Source organism: Ascaphus truei, chromosome 2, assembly GCF_040206685.1.
Source record: "Ascaphus truei isolate aAscTru1 chromosome 2, aAscTru1.hap1, whole genome shotgun sequence".
Lineage (NCBI taxonomy): Eukaryota > Metazoa > Chordata > Amphibia > Anura > Ascaphidae > Ascaphus > Ascaphus truei.
In genome coordinates, this window is record NC_134484.1 from 41,132,155 (window position 1) to 41,152,863 (window position 20,709).

General features: G+C 41.9%; 1 protein-coding gene across 3 annotated transcripts in view; it reads right to left on the reverse strand.

Moving 5' to 3' along the window:
- The window catches only part of NTAQ1 (N-terminal glutamine amidase 1), a 42,845-nt gene that overhangs the window by 12,839 nt on the left and 9,297 nt on the right, over positions 1-20,709 (reverse strand). The window contains exons 1-5 of one of the 3 annotated variants that reach the window (XM_075582242.1): positions 19,130-19,361; positions 12,536-12,635; positions 11,506-11,556; positions 6,303-6,451; positions 1,760-1,884 (exon numbers count right to left, since the gene is read on the reverse strand). In XM_075582242.1, the coding sequence (XP_075438357.1) occupies positions 1,760-1,884; positions 6,303-6,451; positions 11,506-11,556; positions 12,536-12,635; positions 19,130-19,194 (490 nt within the window). In that variant the 5' untranslated portion in view covers positions 19,195-19,361. Of the gene's footprint in view, positions 1-1,759; positions 1,885-4,994; positions 5,105-6,302; positions 6,452-11,505; positions 11,557-12,535; positions 12,636-19,129; positions 19,368-20,709 lie in introns of those variants that run through there. The other 2 variants (XM_075582244.1, XM_075582243.1) reach the window with 2 other exon arrangements.

A 20,709-nucleotide genomic window follows, 5' to 3' on the forward strand; every position in this document is an offset into this window, starting at 1 on the left:
TGCTGCTGCTGCGTTGGTGTACTGCTGCTGCTATGTTGATGTGCTGCTGCTGTGTTGGTGTGCTGCGGCAGTTGCTGCTGCGTTGGTGTGCTGCTGCTGCTGCGTTGGAGTGCTGCTGCTGTGTTGGTGTGCTGCTGCTGCGTTGGTGTGCTGCTGCTGAGTTGGTGTACTGCTGCTGAGTTGGTGTGCTGCTGCTATGTTGATGTGCTGCTGCTGAGTTGGTGTACTGCTGCTGAGTTGGTGTACTGCTGCTGAGTTGGTGTACTGCTGCTGAGTTGGTGTACTGCTGCTGAGTTGGTGTACTTCTGCTGAGTTGGTGTACTGCTGCTGAGTTGGTGTGCTGCTGCTGAGTTGGTGTGCTGCTGCGTTGCTGTGCTGCTGCTGCGTTGGTGTGCTGCTGCTGCGTTGGTGTGCTGCTGCTGTGTTGGTGTGCTGCTGCTGTGTTGCTGTGTTGATGTGCTGCTGCTGCTGCTGTGTTGCTGCTGCTGTGTTGGTGTGCTGCTGCTGCTGTGTTGGTGTGCTGCTGCTGCTGTGTTGGTGTGCTGCTGCTGCTGTGTTGGTGTGCTGTTGCTGCTGTGTTGGTGTGCTGCTGCTGCTGTGTTGGTGTGCTGCTGCTGTGTTGGTGTGCTGCTGCTGCTGTGTTGGTGTGCTGCTGCTGTGTTGGTGTGCTGCTGCTGCTGTGTTGGTGTGCTGCTGCTGCTGTGTTGGTGTGCTGCTGCTGCTGTGTTGGTGTGCTGTTGCTGCTGTGTTGGTGTGCTGTTGCTGCTGCTTGGGACTGCCTTGGAATATGCAGAGTATCTCTTTGCATTTGCATCACTCTTGACTTTGACATGGGACTCCCTTGCTGGGATTATTATAATTGCTCCAGCCTTTACATACACCAATTTACCTGCTGATGCTACCGATGCATTTATTCTTGCGGGATAGATCTACAGACAGTACATATTCCATTTTTGCGCCTCCATTTTTTGGGCCTACGTTACATAGACTGTATATTTTTCCTGTGGAGTTCTAATCGACCTTTTATACCTGAAGTTACAACTCTGTTGGCCACTACTCGACTTCTCCCTACGTGGTACTGGTTTGGACTGATATATTTTTGCACCACTTTTTTTTTGTGACTGAGTTTCTTGATCCAGGTCCTGCAAGGGCAGGCTTTGTCCCACCCATGTACTTTCATACATATTGTACGGACCGGCCGGTCTGGATGATATAGAGGAATTTTTGTATCGTCCGTTTATTGCTTTACACTACCCGCTCTGTATTACATCCAGTTTCCGCTATTATCTGCACCTTTACAGCTAGGTTTTTTTTTTGCTATTCCCTGTGGGATTATTAGAGGTTCTTTAGGGGTCCTACATTTTTAATCTGTTTTTTTGTTTACTTGTTTCAATAAATTGTTTCCACTTTGCGGTAACCCGAGTGCTTGTTTTGGGACTATATATAAAACACACGTAAATAAATATATACAAAGACGTAGTTATGTACAGTGGTCGACAAATCAGCAAAAAATCAACTCGCCGAACAAAAAAATCTACTCGCCACCTAGTACCACACGTGTGCTGCTTGGGCCAATAGGAGCTCGCCACAATGTTAAATCCACTCGCCCGGGGCGTGCAGATGTATAGGTTTGTCGAACACTGGTTATGTATATATGCATATATCAATGTATGTTAGCACCCACACACAAACTATAATATGTACAGAAATCCAAGAGAAAAAGAGGTTTAAGACTACCGACTGTATCCGTGTCACAGACCTGCAGTTTGGATGCATGCATATGGTGGGGGTGGCTTTGTCCAATTGCTGCTGGAGTCCTTCATGTGGGATCGGTCAGAAGCAAACGTTCGCAGGTACTCGTCCGCTCGGACCACTCTCAATTTTCTGAAACACAAAATACACACACATTTTTAATTACAATGATAGCAGCCAATCATAATGGCTAGTGATTGGCCATCACACACTATAAAACTATTTTAAAACAATTTACCAAAATCCCCACGCTGCTCAGCGTTTCTGTGCTCCAGCGGAAGGTTCCCTTGGGGACTGAATGTTGAGCAATGTGGTAATTTTTGTAAATCAGTTGTTTGTGCATTTTCTTGTAGTGTGTACTGGTCTCTCACAATCTATTGTTTGTTTTTTCTCTATTGCAATTACGTATTTTTAAACTTAAAGCTGTTGTTCAAGCTGTCATTTAAAAAAAAAATGTTTATTTCAATATGTGCATCAATACAATCTGCACACTGACAAGTGATTAGCTAAGTTGCTGATCGATCCGTTCTCCTGTAATTGATTGCTGAAATTCGGCTGGGGGTTCACTAAATGCATCTTGGGTAATCTTCAGCCAAAGTTTTGTGCGGAAGATCATGTGACCAGGCAGGCACTACATTCAATTGGTTCACTGCTAGAGAGGGCAGGACTCAAAAAGGTGATGCTGTTTCAGAAGGAGATGTTAATTTGTAAATGGTAGCTATAGGAACAAAAATGCTTGTTACATTAGAATACATTAAAAATGTCTTTAAAATTGTTTATTTTTTAATTTTTTAAATGCTACAAGTATTTTCTCATAGTACAGAACTGATTTTTTTTTCAAACACACATGTAGGATATTGCTTGAACTGCAGCAATACTACTTTCCAACTTTTTTTTTATTTATTATTATTTGTATCTGTAAAGCCTGTGACAATTTATAATTTGATATTCTTACCTAAGCTGGAAATCGTTTGGTGTGCCGTTATAAATCAGTCAAAATCCTAATTGTGTGCCTAACATAATGGCCACTTCAGTCAATTTAACTCAGCAGCTACAATGTATCCTTATAATACTATGGTAACTATCTATTGTTACAGTTTGCAGCTCAAACTGCTGGGAACATTTGCAAAACATTATTCCAAATAGGAAAGTGTTGCAAAGATGTTGCACTGCTTGGGAGGTGGGCTAAACCTGCTATAGCAATCAAAGGATGTGTTAAACCTCATTCAAAATGTCATTAAGAGTTGAATAAAAACAACAACAAAAAGTCACTATTATCCGATACTACAGAACTGATTAAAAAAAATAAGATTGAAAAGGTTTTGCTGCTTTAATTACATATAGTGTCATATATTAATAGCCTCTTGTATGGTTTGTACTTAACGTGTAGTATTTACTCGTTGTAGCCTTCTATAATATGATATTTCACACCGAGTACTCTACCTGCCCTGTATTCTGTAAGAAATAAAACACTTCTACTACATTTACTTTACATGTATTAAAGTTTTTTATTTTATTTATTTTTTTCAAATAAATTAGTTCTGTATCATTAGATAATACTGTACTTACTGTCCTACTTTTAAAAAATATATATCATTATTCAACTCTTAATGCCATTTTTAATTAGACAACCGAAGAAGAACACCGATGCAGCACAGACACTTCCAAACGGATAAGTCCCTACAATGTGCACTCAATGTCTACTAGTGGGAAAGTAATCTTACATGTAACCGATCACATACACAGTAAGTGAAGAAATATGAGCAGTACTGGTCCAATGTGTAATGCTCAATGAGCAAATTTAAAATATGATTTAATTGGTATACATTAAAAAATAAGGATCAGACTCTATTGTATGGTGTGAGGACAATAAAAACTAATGTTAAATAAAAGCACGCTTGGCTTAAATTCTATAAAGCAGAAGATAAGCAGAATAGGAGTAAGTTGGTCAATCAATACCAGTAGGTGCCTCAAATACCAGAGGAATTATAGAATATATAGAATTTAAGCCAAGCGTGCTTTTATTCAACATAGTTTGCTCATTGTAGGTAGAGCGGGTTCTTCTTTCGTGTGTTCTCATTTTTAATGAGTTTTAACACACTGAGCATCCCTTGATTTCTATAGTAGGTTTTAGCCACTTCCGCAGCAGTGCACGGTGTTTGAAACACTTTCCTGTTTGTGATCATTTGTTGCCAATATTCCCAGCAGTTTGCGCTGCAAACTGTAACAATAGATAATGTTACCTTAGTAATATAAGAATACATTGTAGCTGCTGAGTTACACTGATCAGAAGGATTGATTGAAACTGAAAAGCAGCCATTTAGTGAACCCTGGGAAGCAGGATCTTTGCTGATCGATCACGGGAGAAATAGTCGATCGGCAGCTTAGGTAATGTTTTCAATAAAAGGAAATCAAAGGCTGCAAATATTAAAACAAAAAAAGGTGGGGTTTTTTTTACATGCCGCTCGGATTGCCTCAATTTGTAGGTAAAACATTGAGCCATTTCAGAAATATATTCATTTTAATAACAAACAGACCTCTCAAGAGAGGAGCAATGAAAATATAACATTAATAATGATTAGTATACGGCATTACAAATATGTGTTTTCTAAAAGCACATAAATTGGCCCAAATATTGGGATGTTCATGTAGGACAGGCTCATGTTCTAGCCTTACGTGCTTATTATATGCACCTGTGAATGACCAGCTTATTAAGACAGTTTCCCCTCCATTAGAGAGGCGAGGAGAGCTTTTCCGGGGGGGGGGGGGGGGGGGGGGGAAGGGGCAGTGTTAGGACTTGCATTAGAGGGGATACCTTGATGTGGTTTGCAGGCTTAAAATGCTTTGGCCAAATAATTTAACCAAATGACCCTCACTTATGAAAAGAAAGAAACAGATAAGTATTTCATGATATGATTTGTCATGTTGGGTGGAGCACCGGGGTGTCTTGTCTTTCGCTGTATACATGAGGTCACAGTCCCAGTAGCGCTCCTTTTAGACACAAATATATACGGTATGGTGTGTGTGGGTCCTGAACTAGCGGGGGGGGGGGTGTGTTCATGTTCTAGCCTCCCCAGAAAGAAACGACTTCTCCAAAACTCAGTACGTGCAACAGCAGTGGTCAGAAGTTTGCGGTTTTAATCATGTTATGGGCATAATTAGATAAGCGCACTTCCCCTTCATTCATAACATTAAGATTGAGTATTTTCCCCCCCGCATCTCTATATAGTCAAACCTGATATGACACCTCCTGGACATTTATAGAACTGCAACATGCAACAATTTTGGGAAACCGTATCCTTTGTGCTGCGTCTGTAATTTCTTTGCAGAGTTTTCCCTCCCAAATACCATTCTGCAATATAAACCAATGCCGAGTATGACTACACGACTCCAGCCTTCTTCTACTTAAAGAATGAAGCCCAAAAAGTGATTTGCCAGTGTCAATAACTACATCTGCCTAACCCGTGATACAAACACGAACAAAGAAATCCTTACTGTGTGTGCAGAAGGGTGGATGGCCGTGCTGGTCCTTTCTTCCATGAAGAACAAAGGAGGGGGTAGGTGGTATGATACCGTTTATTAGATCCCGAGAGCTTCAAAAGTAGTAACATCAGCGACTTGTTGGTCCAATAAAAGGTATCGTACCACTCCCTCCCTCTCCCTCTCTCCCTCCCTCCCTCTCCCTCCCTCCCTCCTTTCTTACTTACAGTGTGGGGACATTTGTATTTTCTCTATGGTAGGCTGAGACTTTATGAAAGCCTAAATAGGTGTAAGTACACTGAAATCCCCAGAGATTAGTTACCAGTAGAAAGTGATAACTAATTTCCCAGATATACATAGCCCTCAAAACATGAACTGATGCTTTGAAGCAGCTATATTATTATCATTTATTTATAATGCACCCACATATTCCATAGTGCGGTACAATAGCGCTGAAGGACAAAAAAAACCAATAACAAACATTAACATACATTATTACAGTAGGTAAGGAGGACCCTGCCCCAAGGAGCTTACAATCTATAAGGAAGAGTAAGGGGGATAAGAAGGTTGGTGTGTTTCAGATTGCACAGACGCAGGTTTTGTAACAACATTTGGACACATTTTTCACACACGTACAGCACTAGAAATTCATACTACCTGGTCATTTACTGGTGTACATACTTAGAACAGAAGTTGCAGCCCTCGAAAGACCCTTCACTAGGGAAATACTGGACTTGTACATCACACCCGCTTTCTCTATTTCACTCAAGATTCCACATCCTTCTAATCCCTTGTGCTACCACACCCTTGTCCCACAGATGGACTGTGAGGTGAGGAGAACGCGGTTCCCTAGTTCGTACACACATTCCCAGCTAGCGCAAACTCCCACACCCACCACATCATGAATATATGTTTATGTCAACAAGAGAGCTAGTTCATAAAATTGTACAAGTGTCCCCATGGCAGGTATTCCCACTTGGTTTCCTTTCACTAGCGATAGGGTTCATGTCACGCATTCGTTAAATTACAGAGAAACAAAGATAAATGTTGGAGTTAATTAAAGCTCTTACCTTCTGAAGTCAACATGTAGAATTCTGTCCGATTTTAAGGCTTCTCTTAAGTAAATATCACAAGAACATGGAAACGGCAGCACTGTATCTACATCATAAATAAAATGTTGTCCTCCCCTGGAGACATGGAGCAGAATAACATGATAGTCCTGGAAGGCAAAGATCAAAAATACAAGTGTACACAAACCGGCAATCCACAAAACAAATAATTGAACTACGAAGTCTTGCTGGCACGGAGTTTCCTTTCTTCTATTACCTCTGTTCTCCCAGCATGACTGGGAAGCAGCGGCGGATTTCCCATTTCCCTAGAGCGGCAACATTTTGGGGCGCCAAAAATGTCTGCCCCCGTACACAGAGGCCGCTCTCTCGGGCCTATCAGGCCTAATGGCAAGTTTCTTACCTGCTGCCGCATCCGCCTTGTTTCTGCAACGTCAAATGGCGCCATGCGACATCAGACGGTGCCTCGTTGCCATGGCAATGCGACGTTGCAGTGTCAAATTACGCCGTGTTGCATGGCAACGAGACACCGTGTGACGTCGCGTTGGAGACAGGGGGTAGGGGGCGGCAGCATGGAGTAGGTGGCACCAGGTAAGTGCCTAGGGGCGGCGGATCTGGAGATCAAGTGACTTGTCCAAGGTCAAAAAGGAAAGCAGACATCTGAATTTGAACCGCGTTTACCCATTTCAAGGGAGTGACATTACCACTGAGCTCCACCGTCGGCATTATGGCATAAAACATTCTCATTGTTAAGTGCCCCGCTTGAAACAGGTAGAAATAGTGGGTAAACCAGGAGTATCCTGGAGGAAAAGCAGGGGCATTGGGCATCACTGCGTCTTTATTCTTTTTTTACTGTAGAAACATTTTGCAGAAAGAGGGATCAGCAATGTACAATAAAGTCATGTGCATCCATGTTGTAATATATGGCTAACAGCATGCAAAGCGTACTATAAACACCTGCACTAAGAAATATACTGTACACCTTATAGATTTGGCAAACTCTATAAGCGCTTATGATATGAACAATCAGAGTGGGATATGGTTAGACAAAGTCTAAGCGCATTTGACATGTCAGAGAATGCACATTTGGTGTATGTACACCTTTATTTATATAGCGCCCGCAGCTGTACACAGGGCTTTACAAAAGAGGACACAAAAGTAAAAAGACAGACATATACAGTAGATAGTGGGAGAAACAAAAGGTGGTAGCAGTTGAAGTGTATTAGCCGAAGCAGAAAGTCTGATGTGAGCATGTTGTAGTTAGAGATGGGCAAACCGGTCTGGATCTGATCTGCGGATTTTCCAGAACTTTTACTGCCAAATCTGATCCGAGGAATGAAAAAAAATCCGTCCACTAATTCAACTTAAATCTGAATCCGGGGATTCCAGACTTCTACCAATCCGCAGAACGGACTCACGATTCCAATCCCTGAAATAGGACTTTTGCGTGGGTGTGGAGGGGAGGGAGAGACACTTGTGCTTACAGAGGAGCTCACCTGAGGTACTTTGGGAGAGATGCTAATACACTGGCGACACACTTTATTCGAGCTCGGCTAGTCCCACGAATTCGGGTATACCCGGGTGTATTGAGGTTTGTGACTGTTTTCTGCCCGAGTGCATTGAGGTATTTTCCAAGCTGGGATTGAAGCATTTTATTCCCGCTGGCTGCAATACTGCACAGTATATATATATATACTGCATTACAATTCATGAATTTATGCCATCTGGTAGACACGCGAAGCATTGCAGCCTATTAAATCCTAATCATTATCATTTAACAGATCAGCCGCCCGTCAGCCAGGCATGAACCCAGGCTGGGAAGGCAAACGCAACGGGGCTTGCCAGAGGTGAGGAGCGGCGCATTCCAGGTATCTGCCAGGTACATACTGGGTATTTGCTCGAATAAAGTGTGTCGGTGCAGTAGCTATGCAAAGTATCCTCCTCCTCGAATTGTGAATCCGTTCTGCCAATTGCTAAAGACCGGAATCCATTACAAATGTAAAAAAAAAAAAAAAAAAAATCTGCCTTTTTGGTGACTGATCCGCGGAAGCAAGAAACTGGCCAATCAGCGACGGATTCGGATTTCTGTGAATATGTCACCCATCTGTAATTGTCATGGTTCAGATCCAGCAGAGGAAAGGAGTAGTGATTAGAATTTCCCTATGTGTGGGAAACAGGACAGTACAAGTAAGTGGACATCAATGAGGCATAAGTACAAGGAGTGAATATTATGGCACGTGCATTGTAAAGCGCTATATAAATAAAGATACATACTGTACATACAAGTGCATGAGGTGTAAAAAAGACACCATGACTAAGTGGAAGTGATATAAGAGAAGGCGTATGAAGGGGACGTATACGACAAACAGAATACTGCCCATCTGCAGGAACAAAAGCAAAAAACTGACACAAAACAGGAGCATTGTGAAAATGTTGTTGTATTAGAAATACATACGAAAAACACGGGGGACCCTGGAAACACTTTTCGGGAAGCTGCTGTTTAAAAGTTTACAGAAGTGTAAACTATATCTGCCCAACAACCATCGAGATAAAGGAACATCTCATGGAGGAAGTCAACACACACATATAAGAGAAATGCATGTGCGCTTTGCCTATTGCGCTGATATAGCCGTTTGCTGTTGAATACTATATGAAGTGGGCGTGCATAATACGCACGAGAGAAACCCATCACATTCTGATACCTTTTAATGTACTTACATAGAAGTATATTAAACTATAAAGTACTGAAGAAAATCCAGCACACCCTAATAATAGATACAAAGTCACAGGTATACAACCAATTTGAAAATTTAATCAGTGCACAAATAAGTCAAACAACTGACAACGCCACACTAGGAGAACAGATAACATATAGGTAGGGCCATACGTGGGATGTGCAGGAGGATAAGGGATAAAGGAAAAGTAGGATGGGGCAACGAAGGGAAGGTGAGGTGAATGGTGGAAGGGGAACAAAGAAAACAAAAAAAGTGGGTCACAACGGGGGAGTATAGGGGGGCAACGTTTCGTGACTTGTCCCTTCGTCAGGCCCCTTCCCCTCAGTCCCAGGGGGACATGAGGGTACTTCCCTAGCCCCAGAACCCACAACAACAGAACTGACCCTAAATAAAAACAATAGAAGACCCTCCACAAATTCTAAGTAATATTCTAATTAAATACACATACAATATCCCTAAACTAATTGGCAAAATAAATCCAGTTTAACTTTTGTATAGATATATTCAGGGACAGACTACATGCAAACAGCTACAATGTATTAGTGAACTAGCAACAACTGAGAACACCAGAGAACAACAAAAAGAGGAGGCAAATCAGGAGTACAGACTGCGTGCAATCAGCTACAATGTCCCCCTGGGACTGATCGGAACGGGACAAGTCCCGAAACGTTGCCCCCCTATACTCCCCCGTTGTGACCCACTTTTTTTTTTCTTAGTTCCCCTTCCACCATTCACCTCACCTTCCCTTCGTTGTCCCATCCTACTTTTCCTTTATCCCTTATCCTCCTGTACATCCCACGTATGGCCCTACCTATATGTTATCTGTTTTCCTAGTGTGGCGTTGTCAGTTGTTTGACTTATTTGTGCACTGATTAAATTTTCAAATTGGTTATATACCAGTGACTTTGTATCTATTATTAGGGTGTGCTGGATTTTCCTCAGTACTTTATTGTGTTTGAGAGGGATTGGGCCCTCTCTAGTCTGTGGTACCCCGCTTTGTGTATATTTATCTACTTTGTGTGAGTGCTGTCTATTACTTTTGTCTGTACTATATTAAACTATAGGTGGTGGAATGTGGCCTTTAAAGACCTCATAACCCCTTCTATCCATATACAGTAAACTCTGGATACAAATGGCACCCTCAGGGTTTTGTGTGTGCCATTATATCAAATATTCCATTATACAGAGAGTTCATTTTATAAGGGGGTATAAATAAAAAAACGGACATGTCAGTGCTGCCAGTTTAATCAAAATATGGAAAAATAAAGAACAACTTATGTACAGAACATAAATAATGAAAAACTGATGATCCAGGGCACAATGCGGATTTTCAAAAGATTTAATAAATCGAATAGCACCAAATACTGTATGTTTTTGGTGCTATTTGATTTATTAAATCTTTTGAAAATCCGCATTGTGCCCTGGATCATCAATTCTTCACTATCTTAGGATCTATTGGCAGTTGTCCCTAAACCAGGAGCACCGGTTGTTGCAAGTATTTTTCTTTATCTATTGGTGTGCAGCTTTATCATTTTCTGTTCTACAGAACATAAATTAAACATAATTAATTTAAAACTGCTCTTCATAAAACATATTCACAATACTGTTTACTCCTCTTCTCTGCTGCTCTCCTGGTGTTGATGTTGTATCGAGTGAGGACGTTGATGGATCCCCTTCCTGGGATGAACCCACATTGCACCCGCGCATCAAAACATTCCTGCTTACGCCTTTTTCTCATTGCTTAACTACTTCAATTTTATCAGCAATGCTTCGTGTAGTTATTCTTCGTTTCTCTCCAGTCTTTCCTTTGTCAATTTTAGGAGCCATTGTTGAGGGGCTGCGCAGGTTATTGTACAGTATTCTACAAAACGTGTTTTACCGCCAAGGCTGTGATGCTTTGACTTGTAATTGGCCATTTGGAAAGGAAAGACTTTGCCATTAGTTAGAGTGCCGTTATATCCAGGGTTTATTACTGTATTGTGACCTGCAGCCTTTCAGAAACCGGTTAGGTGCCGTGAAGCTTTTGTGCAACTAAAAAAACTATGAAGAACGCTTGTTGGTGGTCCATTAAATAAATATCACAACCTGTAAGTAAAGTACACTTCCCCTTGAGAAACACCAATTAGAACTCCAGAGACATTACAATGCACATGCTTTGCTTCATAACTAGGAGTGACACTAAAGGGCGGATTTAATAAGCTCCGAAGCAGCCGATGGCAGAGTTTATACAATCAGCCCTGAAGTTGTGACATTCACAAGGTTAGCGGTGTTCAGTGACTTCCAAAGACATTAAACCCCAAAATCAGGACCACTTACAGGTTCGCTTTTCAGGATTCCCATGCTTCAGCACAGGTGGCTCCGTCATTCTGGTTGAGCCACCTGTGCTGAAGCAGGGATATCCTGAAAACCTGACCTGTTATTGGCCCTCGATGACTCGAGTTACCCACCCCATGCCTTATAACATCACTCACCCATATTACAGGATCATCTCCTCTCCCTGACTGCTGCTTCCAAATAGGTATCTGCAAATAAGAGAGAGAAAGAAAAAAAAACACGTGCTAGAAACCCACTATTCCCTGGTTTTATTATGAAATTATCAAAATGTCTAACTTAAATTTGGCCTGTTTGTAGTTTCTAGATGTTGGAAAGTATGGTCATTGACTCACTATTTCTACTAGTCAGATAGTTTTGTGTACAACCGAGATTTGTAGAAGGACGCACATCCACATATATTTAACCTTTTCAATGCTGCAACATATTCTTGACATAATACGCTGTGTGAGGACCAAGGCATTACCCGGCCTCTTGCAACCTCCCTTATACACCTTTATTACATTATTTACCCTGAGCAATAAGCAATAATCAGTATGTCATTATGAAGGCTTGATATAAAAACCTGGTTACTGGGAATCCTGATGGCACAGTCTAATATAACCCATCATTTTATATATTTTTTTACCAATTGCCATTACTTTCCCTTATCTCTGATCATATATTTCATTGTAAAATCATGCTCTCACCCCCTCCCTAAGCTGTAGAAATATCAATGTGAAGATAATATTTGGAATGTCTTCTAAAGATGGCCGACATTGTGATTTTCTAAACCCTGCTTTACAGCCGCAACCTGATCTCTGCGACTTATTGCAATACGAGCCCCTCAGCATCCTATCAAAAGCAATATTACACAATGTGCGCTTTTAATGGTTACAACTTAGAAATGGTATAAAACCATGTTAAACAATGAAACAACAGTTAAATATGGCAGAGAAAGTTTTACATGGCTGCATCACAACTCGCATATACTGTATGTTGCCAGGTGGGACGGCACTTTTATTCTCTTTGCTGCTCTAAGGTTCTGCACACATTGCTTTATACTGAATTACAACCCATCTGGTAGAGAAGCGCAGAACAGCTGCTGAGAAATGCATGGCCTGCAACCCAAAATGTGAATTATTGCCATACTTGTCTGGCGGTTGTGCTGACTTCCACCTTCCATCTTACCATCTTGTTTTCATTGGATATGAACACAGCCGAAAATTCTTCCAAAGGCCGCTGTCCGTGGTCTCTGATGTACTCGCAAAGCTTCCAGACATTTTCCTCGCTGTGGAAACAAACATTTCAACAAATATTCGTGTGTGCTTGATCTATTTACTTTCTTGAAAACTGCAGAATATAAATGTCATTTTAAACAAATAACTGATGCAGTACAATGAAAAAAATTTGGTTTGCCCTAACGTTTTCTATAGAAAGCATGGGGAAAAATATTAATAAATCTCAGAAAGGGTTAAATCTGCAAAAACAGAAACATGTTGTTTATTTTGCAACTAATTTTATTCATGAGAATAATGCCAGAAATTGGCCCCATTAACTCAACCCTTAAATCTTTTTCCTGTCTTCTGAAATCTCATGCATAAGAACACGCGCTTCCCATTTTAGTTGGTTTCGTAAAAACTATAAATGTATTTATAAAATGTGTTACCAGGAAGAAATACATTGAGAGTTAACGCTCGTTTTCAAGTATGTCCCGGGCACAGTTATAATAACAATATAAGAACCTACATAGAATGTACTTTTTATTAGGACCCCCAGTTAGAAAATATCATGTACAACGTAATAAGCAACAGAACTTACTACAGTAGTAGTTTAATTAACACTAAAACACCTACACCCTTGCATCTAACACTACACAATGGCTCATCTGTGTGTGGACTTTGGTAGCCAGATGTTATGACGATGGTAAAGTCTCCATCTCACTGCATGATGGTATATTTGAAGAATCCAAAGGAAGGGGCGGAGGACAGGGGATAGTTAATATTTCCAGCAGAGCAGCTACACGATACTCCATCCTGATGTATACTCCCTCCCACAACAAGCAGCCACTTTACCTTTTGTTTTAACATTGACCCTTATTATCTCTAGATTGTAAGCTCTCATGAGCAGGGCCCTTATTTCCTTCTGTATCTGTTTGCCCTTATTTGTAGGCCATTCTCTTTATGTAATTGACATCACTGTGTATCCTCACAGTACTGCGCTGCGGGATATATAATCCTGAAATGTTTGCAGTATACAGTACATAGTGAACAGTACATACAGCTCAACCCCGTTATAGCACGATCCGCTACAACGCAGATCCACTTATAACGCGGGCTGAGCTTGGCTCCCAAACATCACCTACCTTTATTTCCCCGGCCGCGACCCAGCTCCTCAAACGGCGCTGCGCAAATGACGTGTGTGTGTCTGTTACCAATAAAGATTTGAATAGATGCTTAAAAAAAAGCAAAACATCTATTCAAAGCTTTATTGGTAACGGAGACGGACACACACAGAAACACACACACCAACCCCCGCGATGGCTGACCCATGGTGTCAGATCCCTTGCACCCTGATCAGGTAAGTCCTGATCACGGCGGCCATTTTTATTTATTTTTTGCAATCCCGGTTATAACGCTGTCTCCTTATGTGGACCCCGAGCACCACGTTATAACGGGGTTCAGCTGTACTTCTATAGAAACACATTTTCATACATAAAGTTCATGGAGTAAATGCCATAAACACCTAAATAGGAAGCAAAAACGACTCCAAAATAAATGTTAGGATTTTTTTGTAATTAAATTGACAAATTTCAGTTATAATGCATCAACAAAACCAACGAACCTTAGACAAAACAAAAACCCCACGGAAGTCTGCCAGGCTTTAGTGATGCGAGGGCTGCTGCTGAGAAAGGACGACTACTAAACAATGATAACTTTTTGTTTGAGTATTTGGAGCAGTGCAAGTGTGGAAATGGAAGAAAAAGCCAGCAACCCCACTGAACATTAAGACACTGGGGGACATGTGCAAAAATGGTGCAATTTGATCCAAAACACAGAGCAAATATTTGGATCTGCTTCAATTTGCACCCGCGACATATGAATGAATCTTTGAAATCTTGGTTCTTATGTTTGGTGCCGATCTCTTTAGAGCATGGGCTGACACTACCTAAATCTAGTGTATTTGGGGCAACGGCCAGTTGCCACTCAGAATTAGATACAAATGATGCGTTATCAAAACATTGCATATCCATAAATTCATTCGTTATGTCTAAACTTGGCATTACGCTCAAAAGAAAAATAAATTAAAAAAACTCAGTGGCCCCGTTATTCTCATTACTCAACCCTTTAACACCAGGATTTGTCGGAAGCTCATACACTTTCTTGTTGGAGAATATTACACTCACTAATCCCCATTCAGCTTAATAACCTATAAAACAAATTATTTGATTGATGGGTTTTGGCCTCAAGAACCTGGTGTGGTGGATTAGGCTTCACAAGACTTATTTACAACCCTACATTAGCCATGTTTAGCTGGTTAATAACTGATACAAAGGGATTTATAAATTTGTTACCCTACACTATATAACTTCCACCCAGGATACTCCAGATCATACTTTCCGTTATGGGATATAAGGGATTAATACCAACCTCCCTTCCCCCTGGGTGCTTTAAGCACTCTCCTCAGCAAACAGCTACACAAATATTTCACCATCCATCTTAACAAAAAAAATTTTTTTTATATATCATCATTTATTTTTTTAAGTAAATACAGACCTCCACTTAAAGGGGCATGGCAATACTTTACAGTCAGTTTGAGAGCTACAATTAAAAATACAGTTATTTTTGTTACATAAGAGACAGACGAGAAAAGTCAGAGTTCTAATAATTAATGGTTGTGTATGACCGTTTATTCATGTTAATGCATTCAGTCCACAGACATTTCACAGATAGTCAGAAACATGATTATGGGCATAAGCAACACTTACAGACAGGATTAAAATTGTGTTAGAAGAGGTAGGATAGACCTTCAATGTGTTAGAAGAGACCCAGCTTCATGGAGCTTACAATCTTAAAGAAAACTTGACTTACCACATCCAAGGGAAGCTTCTCAGCAATGTTATTATTCAATCTTTTGTTTTATGTTATCAAATTATTGGATAATGCCCAATTTGCAAAGTTTAAAAGGAAGTCGTGCAGCAGGCATTTTAGTGGGCAAGATGACGACAGTTTTTGTGGTGGCTGAGTGACTGATTGAGGAGAGATGGTGGCAGGAAACCGGTGGGATTGTGGGAGAGTCCTTGGGGATGTGGAGGGAGAGGGAAAAAAGTGATAGCACCAATGCCCATATTTTTTAGGCCAAGCCATATAAACTCCAGGGCCTTAGAGTGGAGGGGATAGGGCACTTTTGGTTGAACAAAGCTTCAATTGTGACTCTCTATGAAAGGTTAACACCAGATTTGGAGCCATGCACTGGCAGGAATCATGCCATTCCTGGCCTGGTTAAAATGTGGTGCTCATTACATTAATTAGCCATTGATTTTGTTCAAAGTACAGTGTCTGCAGTTGGTGGAATTGCCCAGTCCACATTCCCACTCTGAAGAGGCACACCGGGCAGGGGGAGGGTGTGTGTAAACATTTCCCCAGTGAGAGGACAGTATGATAGGAGCTGTAACATGGTTTCTATGGAAAAGCTGGCTTCACCAATGTGAAGTAATGTAGCATTTAGTGCCACCCAGAGAGAGGTAACATGAATACAGCAATGGAAAGCATTTTCACTCCCTCAATGCTATGTAATACTGTGATGTTCATTATGAATGTGGCTGTCGGCTTTTCATGATGCCCATATTCTGCGTCAACCCCTGGTGGCATTTCAAAGAGGACTGATCATGGGTGGCTTTTGGGTGAGTACACGTTAAAATGATTAAATTCAGCACATACTCATTGAGGGATTCTATACTTTATCAAACCCTCACTCCCATTCACTTTTATGCAAGTGTAGCTGTGCCAAAGTGTACAGCTTACTATAATTTATTTATTTATAAAATGTTTTACCAGGAAGTAATACATTGAGAGTTACCTCTGGTTTTCAAGTATGTCCTGGGCACAGAGTTATAATGACAAATACATAGTTACAATGAGTGAAAAGGGTTATACAGTACATTATATACAAGACATAGCATGCACAGTTAAAGATAATTAATACCATTATACTTTTGTCTGCATGTTTCCCCAGGTATAGCAGGATATGGATGCCAGATGCAGATATATGGTATAATGAGACACACATCTACACATTCTGTAACAGAGCGGACATTTGGCGTGTTGAAGTCTCTTGAGGTATTCAGCTAAATCTGGTGGCGTGCTACAGTATAGCCGTGACAAAGTAATTAAGATCATTATTGCTTGTTGTATTCTACACAACATAGCGATCAATGTTTGTTTCCCAGGTAACAGAGCCGAATCTGGAGTATCCTGAGGTGCCCCCAGCTGAAGATGAGGATAATACGGGGGTGACAAGTCCAGAACAGAGTAACCGATAACATTCATAGTTATAACCAAATATGTTAACAGGTACACAACTTGTTGGCCGGCCAGGCCCCCTTAGCCACTGCATCCCATGTATTTCTGCCACCAGCCCAGGGAACAGATCAAGACTTCAGTCCTGGGAAACCTGTTTGCAGGTATGAATGTAAATGATTTAGGAAGAAAAAAAAACTACACTCACAAATGTGTTAGGTAACGTCACGTTATGTGTCCTGATTTAACGGCGCTTTGTAGATGTAGCCCCAAGAGAAGGAAACTGCACAAGTTACAGCCACAACTTTTGATACATCTCATTATAATATTACTCCTATAACCAGTGTTCGACAAACCTATACATTTGCTCGCCCCGGGCGAGTGGATTTAACCCCCGGGCGAGTAAATATTGGCCCAAGCAGCACACGTTTGGTACTAGGTGGCGAGTAGATTTTTTTTGTGTGGCGAGTAGATTTTTTGGTGATTTGTCAACCACTGCCTATAACAATTCCCCAAAAAGGCTCAAGGCGTAAGTAGTGCAATTTGGGACACAAAATAGAGCAATACACCTTGATACATTGTCGCAGTCAAAAATTATGCAATTTACACTGGTTTCAGAGCAATGCTTCAGTTTGCAATACTTGATGCACATCCCCTGCCTGTATTTCAGATCCTGCCAATAGTTTGCATAGTGACAGCAACACATTTTATTATTGACCTTTTGCTGCAGGTACTAATGACAGATTCTTGCAGTAACATAAGATACATAATAGTAACACAAGACACAAAGTCTAAGGCTGCGCTCCCGCTGGCGCTGACTGTGCTGTGCGCTCGGCGCTTTTACTTATTGCAGTCTTTATGTGGAAGTCCCCGCGTGCTCGTGACTTTGAAACACGCTCAACTTGCCCGCAATGCCCCCCCCCCCCGTCCGCGTTTGCAAAATAGGCAGAACACCCGGCGCTCATGCTTAGAGTGTTGGTGACTTCACCGCTCAAGCATGAGCGCGGTCAGCGCCAGCGGGGACGCAGCCTAAGGCCGCGCTTATAGGGCCGACGATGGCGATGCTGACGTCAGGCTGCGGTCACTGGAAAAATCAGATTGAAGTGACTTGCTCTTACTATAAAAGCGCATACGACGGTGTCAAGACATTTGTTTTGATGCGACGTCGCATCGCTGTCGCCGGCACTATAAGCGCAGCCTTAGGCTGCGGCCATAGTGTGTGCGACGGAGCTAACACGATATACTAACTCTATCAGGCCGGCCATAGCGTGTGCAACGGCGCCCCGGCGCAAACAAAATAAACTAACTCTATCAGGCCGGCCATAGTGCGCGCGACTGCACGTGCGTGGAAGCACGACGTCGCAGCAAGATTTTGAAGACACAAATTATTTTTGTTTTTTCGTGCGACGGCCGCGTCACGTGAGCGGTTGAGCCAATGAGGGTGAACCAGCCTGGAGACGTCACGCCTCTCCGTCGCAAGCACATCCGAGTCCACAGATCTCTCGGGCGACAGGCGTGCGCGACTCTGTGCGCTCCTGCACTATGTCCGATGCCTTAAAACTGCAGTTCAAGCTGTCCTTGTTTTTATTATTATTTTTTTCATTCAATATGTGCATCAATACAATCTACACACTGACAAGTGATTAGCTAAGTTGCTGATCGATCCGTTCTCCTGTAATCGATCACAGAAGATTCGGCTCAGCGTTCATAAAATGCATCCTGGGTATTCTTCTGCTGCACTGACAGCCAAAGTTCTGTCAGGACGATCATGTGACCAGGCAGGCACTAGATTCAATGTGTACACTGCTAGAGGGCAGGGCTCAAAAAGGTGATGCTGTTTCAGAAGGGGATGTGACTTTGTAAATGGTTGCCATAGGAACAAAAATGCTTGTTACATTAGAATACATGAAAAATGTCTTTAAAATTGTTTTTGTTTTTTAAATGCTACAAGTATTTTCTCATAGTACAGAAATCATTAAAAAAAAAACACGTAGGATATTGCTTGAACTGCAGCTTTAACAGGATAACATTTACAGTTTTTAGAACAGCAAAAAACAGATACTGTACACAGTCAGAGCTTGATATCCTGCTAGTAGAAGCTTGCATAGGGACAGTCACAACATAACAAGACACATAACATTTAGACAAAGCCTTTTTGAACACCTTACCATTTGCAGCTTGTATAATGACAAAAGCATAATAATAATAATAATAATAATAATAATAATAATAATAGCGATGTAAGACACAGACACTGAGATCTTACCAATAGCAGCTTGTATATTGGCAGTCACTGCGATTTGGGAGTACAGGAGGGTCAGATGCTGCCATTGCATTCACCCCATGCACCTACACACCGCCCTCCAAGCAACCTGCGAGTCAGAATAGTGAGGTCAGGGCTTAGAATGTGACAGTGCAAGGCTGCCCCTGCATTCCATGCTGCAGCCTGCAGGACTCCTTCTGCTGTACAGTAAAACCAGCATGCACCAAGCAGGAAACCAGCTAGAGTTACAGTCATTCCCTTCCTCTGGAAACAAGGAAACAAATGCTTGGAAATACTAATGCACATTCAGTAGGTACATTGTTCCCGTTTTTCTTAAAGGAGCACTCCCAGGGACCATTTATTTTGTATTTTTTTTTATAATAGCTTTGAAGCAGGGGGTCTCTGGAGCTGAACTGTGTTACTTTCAGCTCCGGGGACCCCCTGCTTCCAGAGATATTTACCTCCGTAGGGGCTGCCGGTATCATCTCTCTGCTTTTTCAATGTCCCGTGTCACATGAGCCAATAGGAAGTCGCAAGGGATGACGTCACGGCTTCCTATTGGCTCGTAGGACATTTAAACGCCGCCATTTTGATAGCCCCAAATAGCCTGATCTGGGCTGCTACCTGCATCTCCTATGTAGGAGGTAAGTATCTCTGGAAGCAGGGGGTCCCTGGAGCTGAAATGAACGTGGTTCCGCTCTAGAGACTCACTGCTTCAAACCTATTAAAAAAAACACACAAAACATACTGTCCCTTGCAGTGCTCCTTTATGACCCTAAGAACTTATGGGAATGGCTAATGTTAGTGACTGGTGTCTTGAATACAAATATAAATTGTATGGATATCTTTATTTATATAGCGCCCCTAGCTGTACTCAGCGCTTTACAAAAGAGAGAATAGAGTACAGGGTATTATAATACAAGTGCAACAAACAAAAGCAGGCAATAGGAAAGGAAATCCCTTCCCCGGGGATCTTCTAATCTACGCGGTTAGATTGTAAACTCTTTGGGCAGGGTTGTAACGATGCGCGGAACACACCCCCTGCGGCGTGTCCCTTCCTTACCTGTTTACTTCTGATCGCCGCCCTCTAGCTGCGAGTCAAGATCCTGTGTCTTTAAGGATTCTGAAGCAAGCAATGCCATCTTGCTTTCTGGCAAACCCTGCCCTCTTCCTCCTGACAGGAAGTAAGCCTCTCTTTGACTTTCTCTTTGCATTTAGTCTTTTGCTACCAGCCCAGGTGCCTGCTGGGACTCATCGCATACTGGTCCTGCCTGGACCTCCTTGGGACCTTTACTTATCTCCTGTGGATTCCGGAGGACTGGGAAAGTCACTCTTATACTACTAAGGTTAGTTTACCGTCGGGTAGTGTAGGTACCTGCTTAGTAGGGTTCACCTTGACGTGGTAGCATGCTTATAATTCCTTGGCCAATGGATTAGACTAAGAACCCTTATGTTATGTTTAGTTTTGCAGCACCTTGCTGTTCTGTCACTATGCCTTTAAGAAGTCTGGACGTTCTCCAAGAAGCAATCCTTCTCTGGATGTTACCTTGTGCTCTGGACTCCATGCCCATGTTCCATGTTCC